The following is a 14263-nucleotide window of genomic DNA, read 5'->3' as shown; positions in this document are numbered from 1 at the left end:
TGGGGTATTGGCTTTGCTCATTGTTTAAGGTCGTACGGTGACCTATAATTGTTAATGTTTGTGTCATTTTGGTCTTTTGTGGATAGTTGTCTCATTGGGAATCATGCCACATCTTCCTTTTTATATTTGCTTTGGCATAGTTTTTTTTTCATAAAGAATATTTTCCTTTAGAGCTTAAGTTGTAATGGTGAGTGTGTTCGCCTCAACTGCAGAGGTCTTGGGTGAGAACTCTGGCCCTGCCAACCAATGACAATAAAATTATTATTTGTCGCTTCTTCCCAAATGAGTTAGAACAAAGACTTGTTGGCCTGTCGGGCTAGAACCAAAAAATCTGGCACATCATGTTGGTCTATTACAAGACAGGGTTTAGCCAGTTAGTATTAATTTCTAATAATATTATCATCTTCCCATTAAGAATATGCATCTGACTTGCCACTGGTCGATCATTAAACAACCAACCATCCATCCAAGCTTATGGAGATGTCGCTTTTTCATCAATTAAACAGGTGCATTACAAATAAAGAAATGGATGATATACAAAACACTGCACAATCAATTATAAGTTTTTAAACCAAAGTAATGGTAGTAGCACTAATGCATCATTGTTACACAAATGTGTTAAAAATGTTTTTCAGAGGTTGACAGAAACGTTTTTCATAAAACCTTATTTCAACGTTTTCTGAATGTTCCATATAACGTTTCTTCAAAATGTTTTTGAAACATTAATAATTGTCTACAAATTTTTATTTTTAAAACGTTTCAATAAAACATTCTAGAAAATCATAATTACTACTAACCGGATGACTTATGCAAATTGCACAAACCTACTCAGTTTGCTTTGTAATGTTGAATTCTGGATGCATTTATTTTATCTATCATATCTTTATATTTTGTTTCCTACATGAATGCCTTTATATTCTTAACTCGTATTTGAAGCTGTCTTAACTCATGGAAGATGTTGTATGCGGTGAAACCTGTGGCATGCAATTGATTGGGACCTCTTATGAAAAGACTTATTTTGGTCTCATAAAACATCTAAAATTTTAAGGAATTCCTGATTTTACTTAAATAGATTCAAACATTCTACTGGGAAACTTAGTTTTGCCGAAGAATTTCTTAAATCAAAAGTTTAAGAATACCTGTACACACTTTCAAAATAACCAATTTATATAAAAAGGTATGTAGATATTAAAAGATACCTGAATTAGAATGATGTACGCCAGACACGAGTTCAGTAGATACAAAAAAAGCATCAGTGACGCTCGAAAGAAAAAAGTTAAAAGGCTTAATACATTACAAAATTAAGGAATATATTCATTGAGTAGACAATCCGTAGCTTTTCAAAATTGTCAAAGTTAATAATAGGACAGTGACTCAAAAAAGAAACTAAAGAGAAACAACTCGAGGTCAGAATACCGTTAGAAATTATGACCGTTTTGAAAGTCACATGTAAAGCTCTTTCTGCCGTGTCCTGAATTTAGATAACAAAAACGAAAATAAGCTTTCACAACGTCGAGTGAATTTAATAGTATTGCATGCAAGTAGTATCTTAGCGTACGAAATAGTAAATAGAAAGCATCTCACCGATGCTCAGGAAAAGAATACGCATTTGCATCATTACATATATTAATCTAAAAGTTGAATTCGAATGTCAAACAGCCTACATTAAATGTTGTGTCTCCTGATTCATTGACATTTTATTCGGATTTTTGAGAACGCAAACCGATAGTGTGATTTGAAATGTGATCTATAATGTAAATAAATCAATAGGTGTAGGATAGTTGGTCAACACAATGATTACAATTTTCAAAACCGTACCATATAGTACAAATGTGTAGATGCTATACGGTTAAACTATTAAAACAAACAAACAAAAAAAGAATTTAAATTTTATAAAAAAAACTTCCTGTTAGTATTTTTTTTTCAAATTCTTTTGAATATATTATATAATCAATAAACACGAACGTCAAGTATTAAAATTTTTACGGAGAGACAGTTTAATTATCGATAGAATCTACTTTTAAATTCTAACAATCCACTATGTGAATATATTACTATACAAAATATAAACAAAGACTTCTATCCATACTAAAACCGTATCAAATAATCAACATTATGGTTGTAATTAAATTTTGTTGTTATTCACGGTTGTAAAGATGTGAGTTGCAAGGATTTAAAATCATGCTTTATGAATTGAAAACACACAAGTATTTTTATTCACGACTGTTTAAGATTTAGATATTTACTAAAATCTTACTTTCCGTTTTATAGATATATTACAATACAAAAAAATATATATATAATAATTACTCATAAAACCTAAATACTAAAATGGTATTAAATAAATAACGTAGAAATATAATAATTAATTGTTTAAAAACATTTTTTTGTAGGATGCAAGAATTTATTTAGATTTAATTTTTATGTTTCCTTTACAAATGAATATTTAGAAATACCAAAGCAGAGTATCTTGTAATATAAAGTACTTATTTCTTAATTGCAACTCTGAAAATATTCTGATTTTAATCATGATTGCTAGTTTCCTCAGAAACATAAATACACTTATATATTTTGTATATATTTCTTTGATTCCGATAGAATTAAATACTTTTGATAAGAATATCATCTTTCTGTTTTTCGATCAAATATCAATATGTTAACCAGATTCTTCTCTCCCGTAAGTCTATGATGAAATACACACTCAGTATCCCGTGGTTAAATCTTCAAACATAATTAATTCACATGTTATCGAGACAACATACAGTACCACGTTATAATTGACCCAGATACACACAGTGTACAGTGGTCGTTTTAAAACAAATATAATTGCGTCGTCATGGGTCATCAAGGGACCATATCAAAGACGTAGATAACAACCTGTTAAGACCTGTATAAATGACCGAAAACTTTCGAGACATTCCTAGAATTTTATTCTGACTTCCGGCCTAGAGATATCGAGTGGCCCATAGACACATCCAAAACTCACCAATATATAAGCATGAAAAATGTATTCCATTAATCATCTTATGGAGAGTTTGACTATCTCAGTCTAACTTTTTTTAAAGGAATTATATATAAATGTCTGTCTCTATATGATAGATTTTAGGAAGAACGTCATGATTTTTTTCAAAACAGATATTAAAAAATTAACTGAGGTGAAAGAAAATGAAAAACACCATGAAAACAGACTTTTAGAACTTAAAGACATGTAGACATAAAAAATGAAAACAGACAGCTTAATTCCTGGATTTGAAAAAATATCTGCCCTTTCAAAATTCTAATTCTAATAGCACTGCTTAAGTTGGTAGTAAATGTACCCTGTTCACACTAGTGCATTTCGCATTTGATTCACAGGCACTTGTTTCTATCCATTGGAAGACCTGTAACCAGAGAGCATGTACTATCGATACTCTACAAATTCATATCGTCACCCCTAGGATTCGAACCCCGGTCGTCTGCGTGACAGTCAGTGCGTTAACCCACTAAGCCAAAGAATCGATTCCCTAGCTCAGTTGATTAAGACTGGCTTTATATGTTCTACCTGTACTGAGGGGAAGCAACTCCACTACACTATTCCCCCACCACAAGAGTCATCATATCTTTATATATGACTCTTATAAACAACACAAACCCTGGCTATACTCCAGATAACAATCGTGGATTTTTTAGTCAGGCGCTAGATGTAACTGGAGAGCATGTATCTACTCTACAAATTCATATCGTCACCACCCGGATTAGAACCCCGGTCGTCTGCATGACAGTCAGTGCGTTAACCCACTGAGCCAAAGAATCGATTCCCTAGCTCAGTTGATTAAGACTGGCTTTATATGTTCTACCTATACTGAGGGGAAGCAACCCCGCTACACTCCCACTATCAACCAGTGTTGGGGTAATTGTAATTGTAATCGTTAATCAGCTGTAATTGATTACAATTTTTCAAGTAATCAGTGTAATCATTAATCAGCCAAAAATCTGATTACATGTAATTTAATTTAATCAATTACTTTTCAAAATACCCTGTAATCCTGATTACTTTATGATTACATTCTGATTACAATGAAAACAATCTTAAACTGTGTTTATGGTCAATAAAGGAAACTTTTTGTTATTCTTATTCAATTTAAATTGACCATGTTTTAAAAGATTTACTTTTTGTTTTATAAAGCATGACAATTGGTTTGTATACTTCAGTAAAAATATACTGTTACAGTATTGAAAAGTTACAATAGCCTATGAAAAGACATAATACAATTAAATGTGTCTTGCCTTAGTAAAAGATATTGCACATATATTCACAATTTAAAGATGTAGATAATTATATATATTTGATAATAACTGTTATTTTCAAGTAATACTTTTCTTTAACCCTTAATTATAATCTTATGTTAATATTGTGATTTTTGTCAACTTTGAATTGACATGGTAGAAAACCAATTAAGGTTTGTTTTTATTGCAATTACCAACTGAGTATAGCTGAAGGACAATATATATGGTATAAGATAAATCAGACATGTGATAATTTACCCAATTAGAACAAAATTGATCAAAAGTTGGACAAATATCTTGTTTAAAATAAGCAAATTTTTGTATCTATTTGTTGGACTGGACATGTAAAATGCAATGAATTTTCATTAAGCACTTGTATTTTGTTTACAAATTGATTAAACTCGTAACTTTATCTTATCCATATTTTAACTCCCATAAACTGCACCTTGAAGAAACAAATATAAATTAAAGTCTAGAATATGTCAGAAGACAAACAGCAAAAGCTATATTTATTTGAAGTCAAAACAATTCAGAGATTAATGATGATAAAGTGCAATGGGTCGTAACCAGTGACACAATGTTCATTAATGTATGAAGTGACCTTTTGAGGTTTATTAAATAGATGAAGTTTGAAGTTATCATTTTATGATATAGCAAACACAATACTTTCTAAAAAATGCTATAGTTATTAAATGTTTATACATTCACATCATGCAAAATGTTTTTTTTTTAATTCATTGTAATAATCATTCATTTAATCAGACACTTTCAGAAATGATGTAATCATTAATTTAATTTAATCGTACAAATGACAAAGTAATTGTAATTTAATCAATTACATTGAAAGTAATCGGACCCATCTCTGCTATCAACATATATAAATATATGTTGATAGTGGGTCTTCCAATTTATATACGTTGATAGTGGGTCTTCCAATGGATAGAAACAAGTGCCTTTGATTTGATTAGATTGATTTCAACTAGATCGGTTCACTTTAGATGGATTTTAGGACAATGTGAACGCCTTAAACCTATCTTTAATTGGTCTAAACTTAAAAACCAAAAGAGGAACTTTTGTTTGAATAGATCAAAAGTGATTTACCGAACTTACTTGTAAACCCAAATTTTAATGAAATTTTAATTAAAAAGACTAGAGGTTACAAAAATTTCAGAAATTTTTATTTCATAGTTTTTTTCATTATAAATTTTATTTATTACAATATTAACTGTTACTTTGTGACATGGTACAAAAATCACCTGAAAAAATCAATTCGTTTTGGCCCCAGTTGACTTTTAAAATGTAAATACTGTATCATTGAAAAAGATCCAAATTATCTCCCTTTGGTGCAAAAATTCATTTTTTTTTTGCTTTAAAATTGAAATATATTTTTAACTCGTTGGTGATCTATATTTTTTTTTAATATTTTCAAATAAGCTGTTCTTAACATGAATTGAAAATCAATTAAGATGATTTCTATAATTTAGTTCTTTTTTAATTTCGATATTACCAATTTATACTTCTCTTATTTTAAAAGTTCTATAGAAAAAAATACCTAAACCAAAAATGCGTGCTTCTATCAAAGGCAGATTGTCAGCTAAAATGAACGGTGACCCTTTTATTTTATTTTTCTATTAAGTATATGATAAAGTTCATTTATAGAAAAAAATAGCAAACTCCTATATCTAAAAGAAATCAATTGATACCCCTGAGCCTCCATAAACTATAAGCTAAATTGAATTGAAAATAGATTATCTGCATACATATGAAAAGTGACTATTTTTTAACTACACTAAGTATAAATTTAGATTGATTCAAATTTAGATCAATTGAAAAAATGCTAATGTGAAAGGGGTCTAATGCATAATTTTCTATACCATATTTTTTTTTACATTTGATGAACATGATGAACCCAAACTACTTTTTTAAAACTGATGGCTAGTGCGAGCTTTTTCCCATCACTTGGGGTCAGTTGTTTATCGTCCGCTTTACTGAATCTACTCGTTTGGAGTAATATTACCCTGTAATGATGAAATATTTTTAATTTTGCTTATTTTGAAATTGAAAATATAAAAGATAGACATGATAGATGCACATATATATAAACTCTTTAAATAATAAAAAAAACGATCACCAAGAAAAGCCCATTTGTAATAATTGTTATTAGAATATTTATATAAGTTAGTTATCCTTGTATACAATGACTCAATTACCTGTGTTTTGGGAAGAAGAAAAAAACAGAAAATTTAGAGAATATAAAACAGAAAAAATTATCAGCTATAAGATTTTATGTCATGAATTCTTTTATAGTTTAAAATGTTAGAAAGTGTCCATTGTTCAAGACTCACATACATGTAGACCTAGGTGAAAAGTAAAATCACAAAAATACTGGACTCCAAGGAAAATTCAAAACGAAAGTCCCTAATCAAATGACAAAATCAAATGATATTAAAACACATTAAATGAATGGACAACAACAGTCATATTCCTGACTTGGTACAGACATAATGTATACATTGAAGATGGTGGATTGAACCTGGGTTTAAAGCGCTAAACCTCTCACTTGTATGGCAGTCTTATCAAATTTTATTATATTTACAACAATGTGTAAACAGAACAGACATTATAGGTAAAAAGTGAAACAATTAGCTCTTTAGAGTTACTATATATATATATATTCATGGTATTCCTTGGTTTAAATTATATTCAACATGTTCAAAAGATGTAAAAAGATTTGGTATGAATGCCATTGAGACAACTCTCCATCCATGTCACAATTTCTAAAAGTTACCATCATAAGTCATCAAGGTAACTTTTTTACACTTTTTCCCCCATCTCAATTTTTTTTTTATATTTTACCAGGTATAAGCAGAGACAATGGGGAATTGCACTAGCAAAATTTCAAAAGAAAACAAAAGGGATATGAAGGAAGAAGTGTACAGACTGTCAGATACTGTTAAGCTGAACGATCCTCTTTGTCAGGATGCACAAGCTACTAAAAATGGCAGTGCTAATAATGCACTAAATTCTGTAGAAATTGCTAAAGGGATAAATGTTATGAAAAATTCTGTTGATAGTAAATGTCATGGTAACACAGAGGAAATGGAACAAGTAAACATGCCAGTGAAGCAAGAATCTGTAGAACCTGCAATCCCAAAATCTGAGATTATTTTAATACAGTCAAAGAATACTGAAAGTGAAGCAATGGCAACAGATACAAATGTAAAAGAAGAAACAAAATCTGAATGCGAATCAATGGACCCAAAGGTCAAAGTGTCAGATAACAGTGGTGTAACACCTGTTAATGATGAGCAAGATTATACAGAAATCAAAGGCAAACCTTATAGTGAGTATTCTATTAGAAGTCGCCTAAAACTTCCCAGGCTGATTAAAGTTTATTAATCAATACATTAAGTGTGTGCCTAAATCCTAGTAAAATTGAAAAAAGTCCCTATATATGCATGGTAAGGTAAAGGCTGATATTTATAAAAAAAAAAACATGTATGATAATCTATATTTATTAAGTACAAAAATTCATTTAAATATAGTGACATTGGATGTACTGTTTTTATTTGTATATATTCAGTATGCAGTTGTGTATTATTATGCAACACATTTCATCCTCAAATCATGAAAAAAAATATATAAAAAAAAGACTATATTTGTGTAGAATATATACGCACAAAGCAGAGTATTCTTGTTTTCTTAATTTACTTATCTGTAATATGGTTGACTGCATGATTATCTTGCTGCAGCAACACATCAAACATTCATCTGCTAATAAAAATCAAAGTTTTTGTTTACACTGCAGACTTTTCAAAAGGCAGGGAAAAGCCAGATTTACCAGAATCAGAATTTCTTGACACTAAATCTTGGAAAACAGAACCTGCACATCATAATGAAGGTAAGAATCTAAAAAATGCATGTACCAAAGAGATCATAGCATGTTTTTTGGAAAACAGACAGTTTCTCAACCATAAGAAATTATGACAGTTGGAAATGATCATGATAACAATTCGTTTTTGCATCCATTTGTTTTTCGTCTGTTTGTCCATCATGTACATCTGTCCCACTTCAGGTTAAAGGTTTTGGTCAACCTAGTTTTTGATGAAGTTTGAAGTCCAATCTTAGTACACATGTTCCCTAACAGTGGCATATCAAGGGAGAGGAGGGGGGTTAGAACCACCTTTTTTGGAAGATCAATGCATTTGAATGGGGATATAGAGTTGGGACTCCCCTTTTTAGCGCACCTGGCCTGAAGGGCCAAGTAAGCTTTTCTCATCACTTGGCGTCTGTCGTCTGTCATCCTTTGTCCATCGTCTTTAACTTTTACAAAAATCTTCTCCTCTGAAACTACTGGGCCAAATAAAATCAAAGTTGGCCACAATCATCAATGATGTGTCCAGTGACCCGGCAAACTAACCAAGATGGCTGCCATGGCTAAAAATAGAACATAGATTGTAAAATGCAGCTTTTGGCTTATAACTCAAAAAACCAAAGCATTAAGAGCAAATCTGATAGGGGTTGATATTGTTTATCAGGTAAAGATCTGTCTTCTCTAAAAATTTTAGATGAATTGGACAACAGGTTGTTAGGTTGCTGCCCCTGAATTGGTAATTTTAAGGAAATTTTGACGTTTTTGTTATTATCTTGAATATTATTATAGATAGAGATAAACTGTAAAACAGCAATAATTTACAGCAAAGTAAGACCTAAAAATAAGTCAACATGACCAAAATGGTCAATTGACCCCCTAAGAAGTTATTGCCCTTTTTATAGTCAATATTTAACAATTTTTATAAAATTTGTAAATAATTTTGACTACCATTTTCCACTGAAACTACTGGGCCAATCATTATAGATAGGGATAATTGTACACAGCAAGAATGTTCAGTAAAGTAAGATCTACAAACACATCACCATCACCAAAACACAATTTTGTCATGAATCCATCCGTTTCCTTTGTTGAATATTCACATAGACCAAGGTGAGCGACACAGGCTCTTTAGAGCCTCTAGTTTGGATGATCAATGCATTTGAATGGGGACATATAGTTGGAACCCCCACCCTCTTATCCTTCGTTGGGAACCCTCCTTTTAAAATGGCTGGATCTGCCCCTGCCTAATAAAATGATATGTTCTTTCTAATTTTAATGCAAAACTAGAGTTTTGACCCCCCTTGCATGGTCCATTGAACATAGAAAATGGTAGTGCAAGTGTGGCATCCATGAACATGTTTCTGTCTAATTTAGGAATAGCTGCAATTCATCATTCAGTTTCCATGGTGACAGTTTGTCCTTTTAACTTTAAACATTTGTCAACTAAAAGCCAGCAATGATTATTATAGTACTTTTAAATTTAATAATATGTCTTCAATTATATTTCAATGCAATTGTATGCTTCAATCTTTTGCAAGTAGATATTTTGTCTAAAACACAATTTTCAGAGATCAAGTGACACACACATTTTACTCAATTTCATCTTGTTGGCTATTCCTGAAAACTGTAAAAATTAGACAAAATCTGAATTAGAAAAAAAAATAGAATATAAAACTATAAGCCAACAAAACTGAAATTATAGATTGCATGAAAGGCATTTGATACAGAAGCAAGGTCAGATAATAATTATGCATCCAACTATAATTGGTTGTTTTTGCGACATAGGAGGTACATATAATTGTATCACTTTTGTTCAAATTTGAAAAGGAAACATCTTCCACTTAGTAGATGTCATTGTATTTCTTTAGACTCAAAATCTGTTAAAAAATTATAAGGACATATATATGTAAGAATTAAGATGTGGTATGAGGTGCCATTTATGAGACAACTCTCAATCTAATAAAGACACAATTTGAATAAGTAAACCACTATATGTCAAAGTGGCTCACACCAAAAAAAGCCATAAAGGCCCCAAAAATGACTAAGTGTAAAAGCATTCAAAATGGAAAGCCAACGGTTTAGTCTATATAAAAAACAAGAAACACTAATGAAACACATCAACAAACGCCAACTACTGAACATTAAATTTCTGACTTAGGACAGGTGCAAACGAATGCAGAGTGTTTAAACATTTTAATGGGTACCAACCTCTACCATTATCAAATCAAAAGTGTAAATTATATACAAGATTTTGTAAAAAACAATTTGAAGTTTTCTTTTTAAGCCCATTTTATGGTCATTATGTTTTCTGGTCTGTGCAGTTGTTTGTCTGTTCGTTCGGCTGTTCGTCCGTCCTTTCGTCCATCTTTCCCGCTGCAGGTTCAAGTTTTCAGGTTCAAGTTTTCAGGTTCAAGTTTTTGGTCCAGGTAGTTTTTCCCATTTTCATGGCCCACTGAATATAGAAAATGATACTGCGGATGGAGCATCTGTGTACTGGGGACACATTCTTGTTTATTATCTTTTACGCTATCTGGATAAGGATTAATAACCTTCAGAAGGAAAAGAGTCATATGGAGGTAATTTACTCCTATATATAGGAATAAGAGTTTGGTTTCAATGGGAAACCTTTATCACTGTACAAAAAAGTATGTGCAGAAACACATATCAGATGGGGGAATTACGCAAACAAAAAAAATAAAATCAAAAGTTCTTTCCATTGAAAAAGACATACTTACATGTTAAACTTGTATTTATATACTCTTTAGTTTGCAAATGTGCTAGATGGAAGGAGTATAAAACAATATTTGGTATAGAGAAAAAGAAAATGATTAATGTTTGTCTTTTTGTAGTGTTGAATTGCTGTCTCATTGATGTTTATCCCACATTTCTTATTATTCATTGTAATAATTCCAATGTTTCAGACATAAAGACAGATGGAAGTGACCAATCTCCTGATCCAAAGGATGAAAAAGATCCTGCAGACAACAAGAAAGACGAAATTGGACATTCAAATTTGTTAGACTGTGATCAAAATGGTATGTTAAAAAGTAATGGTTCAGAAACAGAGAAAGACAATAGTGGTCAGACAAATGTTGCTGACCGTGTTCCACCAAAGAGTGCATCAAGTGATGGAGACAAAAGTCACCAACGGCACTCTGGAGGGGATGAGTTTGCATTCCCCACCAATAATGAATTTAAAAAGGTATACACTTTTAATACATTTTTTAAGTAATTAACATCAACTCCAAAGTAGAGGTTACCAGTGCTAGTATATATATATTTATCTTAACTCCTGTAGATTTATAGGGTTATGTTTGGTTAACGGACTACACATGGTGATTCTATATATTTCTAATAGGGTGCTATGAAAAAAATCATGGTTAGTTACCATATAGGGTTAACAACCATATGGGGGTTAGAAGTAGTTACTTCCCTTTCAAAACAAAAAAGAAATCTGAAAGATTTAAACAGACACAAAAACTGATAATAAACGATTGAAATACATTCATAAAACAAATGGAAGTAGGTTCTTAAACAGTTTAAATCAAAGTATTGAAGACTTTTTCACTTTGATAGGCCGATCATAGTCTAAATACCACATGTGAAGACAGCCGGTAAAAAAAAATTGTTACACAGTGTGCTAGTAACTTAATACGATATATATTGGAAATTTACTGACCCCATTTATATCGTATTAGGTCTCTAACACACCATGTAACTAATAATATATAACTAAGTCTTAAGTTAAAATCAACATTCAAATCTATGATTGCATTAGTTATTTGATTTTTATACGTGTGTAGAAGAGTCTAAATACAGCCCAAACAACATTTGACTAACAAATCGATCATATTTGTGTATTTATACTGTTTAATTTTGTTTTTTTATATGGATGGTCACAATGGGGGTACCTAATTCAGACTGCCTATTTGAAAATATTATGAATTTTAATTTAATTACTGAGGGCAGAATTTCTGCAAATGTATAAAATTAAGCTTAAAATTAATAGAATGAGTAAACATTCATGACTCTGAAAGACATTGTGTGCTGACTTCTCATTCTATCATAAAAAAAAACAAAGGATTAATTACGATTTTTTAGGATGAGAAAGGTAAAACAGACCCCAATGAAGTAGTCAAATCAAAAACAAAGAAAAAGAAAAAGAAGGATAGAATAGGTGAAATTGGTGAATATGGTAATTATATATATATATCCTATACTACATATAATATATATGGAGACCTGCATTGTGGATGCTGGACTCCCCTTTAGTTTAAACTTTGTTCATCTTTTTTTTCTGTCTTTCTACAAAGTAATTGTGTAAAAGGTAAAGAATACAAAAGTATATGAAGGAGATTCCAATTTAATTAGTACAGCTGTTGATATAATTTTTGATGAATAATATGATAGTAATTTTGGAAGAATATAGTTTTCATGAAAGCATAGAAAATCCAAAAGTGTAGCATTCAAGCTAATAACAATTTGCACAGTTGTTATACACGAATGATTATTCAATTTGCAAAATGATATATTGTTTGAGTTGAAAATTGTCTACTATTTTTATAACCATAGTTTTTATCTCCTCTGGTCCTAAGGACTATGTGTGAGCCATTGTCATAATTTGGGATTCATCGTCCTAATCAAGGATTTGTATAGAACGACAAATCCTTGGTCCTAGTCATAAACTTTTTCAAAGACGTTTTCCCCTGAAAGTATTTAGGAACTAATTTCAACCCAAATTATGGAGAAATTCTTATGGTTAAGTTTGTGTTTTTCATTCTGGTCAGTCAATAAACATGGCCACCATGGCTAAAAATAGAACACATAGGTAAAATGCAGTTTTTGGCTTATATAATCAATTGAATTTGATAGAAACTGGAGTTATTGTCCCTGTCATAAATAACTATTATTAGGAACTTTCTGTTAATGGTTGGTATCTTGAAAACTATTAAAGAACAAGAGAAATTTTATACAGCAAAAATGTTCAGCAAAATTAATCAAAAACTCACAAAAAAGTCAAACATGGCCATAATTGCTAATTGAGATCTAATAGGATTTATTGCCCTTGAAAGATATTTTTTTTAACCTATTTTTTTATTGTTCTTTGCAAAGACTGTGATATAAACTAAGCCTGTGACACCTGTATATGACACGGAAACAAGGCGTAATACGCCTTATAATTTCGTACGGGAACTAAGGCGTAAATCAGGCGTAATATTGAAATGAGTACGCCTGGTTCACAAAAAATAGGCGTAATATGAAAATGAGTATGCCTGGTCAATAAATAAACCAGGCATAATATCCTTACATAATACTACACTTATTTTAGGTTAGTGTATTAACCTTAAGCTTTGTATTTGATACAAACTTCTGTACTGTTACTTTTATTTCTTATTGTTTGACAAAAAACTTCAAATATTGATGATAACCATTGAAGAAGCTAATATAGAGATAAATACAGTTTATGCAGACAATGGCTCAAATAAGTTTAAGTTTAGATAAGAATTATGACAATTTTTTTCTTGAAATAAAAGTACAGGTAGCATTTTAACTAAGTTGTTTTTGAAAATTATTGTCTTTTGAACTAAAATGTAAATGATAATACTGCAATTTAACTTAAAGTAAAAGATTTCAATGTTATAAATCCATTAGGATAAAGGTTTTGGGATTTCAAAAATTCTGATAGAACATAATACTTAATAATTTAAAGTTATACTCACATTATTATTATTTACCATGTTTTACTGCTTTCCTTTTATTTCACAATTTTCATAAGTTTATTTGATTCAGTATTTCCAATTTCAGATTCTTTCAAAAAGCACAAAACAAGCTAATTATCTCTGAATATATGAAGCTGCTATGAGTCTAACTCTTGCAAACTAAAACCAAAGATCCAAATTTTGAAAAAAAATCCCATGATCCTTTAGACAAAGCTTTATGGGTATTTATATTTACGCCATACCAACAGTTTTACGCCCGTAAGAAAATTTACGCCTTGCTTATTTCAATTAACGCCCCGTATGAAAACTTACGCCTTGCTTATTTTAATTTACGCCAGGTTTACTGCTTTTTCTACGCCCGTAAGGACTACAAATTTACCTTTCCTGCTCCCTTACACCTGGA

The 14263-nt window shown here is 30.8% G+C and overlaps 2 protein-coding genes across 2 annotated transcripts in view; both read left to right on the top strand.

Moving 5' to 3' along the window:
• Nucleotides 1–14263, top strand: part of LOC134708428 (uncharacterized) — a 145756-nt gene that overhangs the window by 53764 nt on the left and 77729 nt on the right. The gene's annotated exons all lie outside the window — the stretch shown is intronic.
• Nucleotides 7141–14263, top strand: part of LOC134706126 (uncharacterized) — a 32311-nt gene continuing 25188 nt past the window's right edge. Inside the window, exons 1-4 of the mRNA XM_063564833.1 lie at nt 7141–7609; nt 8075–8167; nt 11062–11342; nt 12242–12335. Coding sequence (XP_063420903.1) covers nt 7141–7609; nt 8075–8167; nt 11062–11342; nt 12242–12335 — 937 coding nt within the window. The remainder of the gene's footprint in view (nt 7610–8074; nt 8168–11061; nt 11343–12241; nt 12336–14263) is intronic.

Source organism: Mytilus trossulus, chromosome 2, assembly GCF_036588685.1.
Source record: "Mytilus trossulus isolate FHL-02 chromosome 2, PNRI_Mtr1.1.1.hap1, whole genome shotgun sequence".
Lineage (NCBI taxonomy): Eukaryota > Metazoa > Mollusca > Bivalvia > Mytilida > Mytilidae > Mytilus > Mytilus trossulus.
This window is presented reverse-complemented; position numbering and strand designations above follow the sequence as displayed.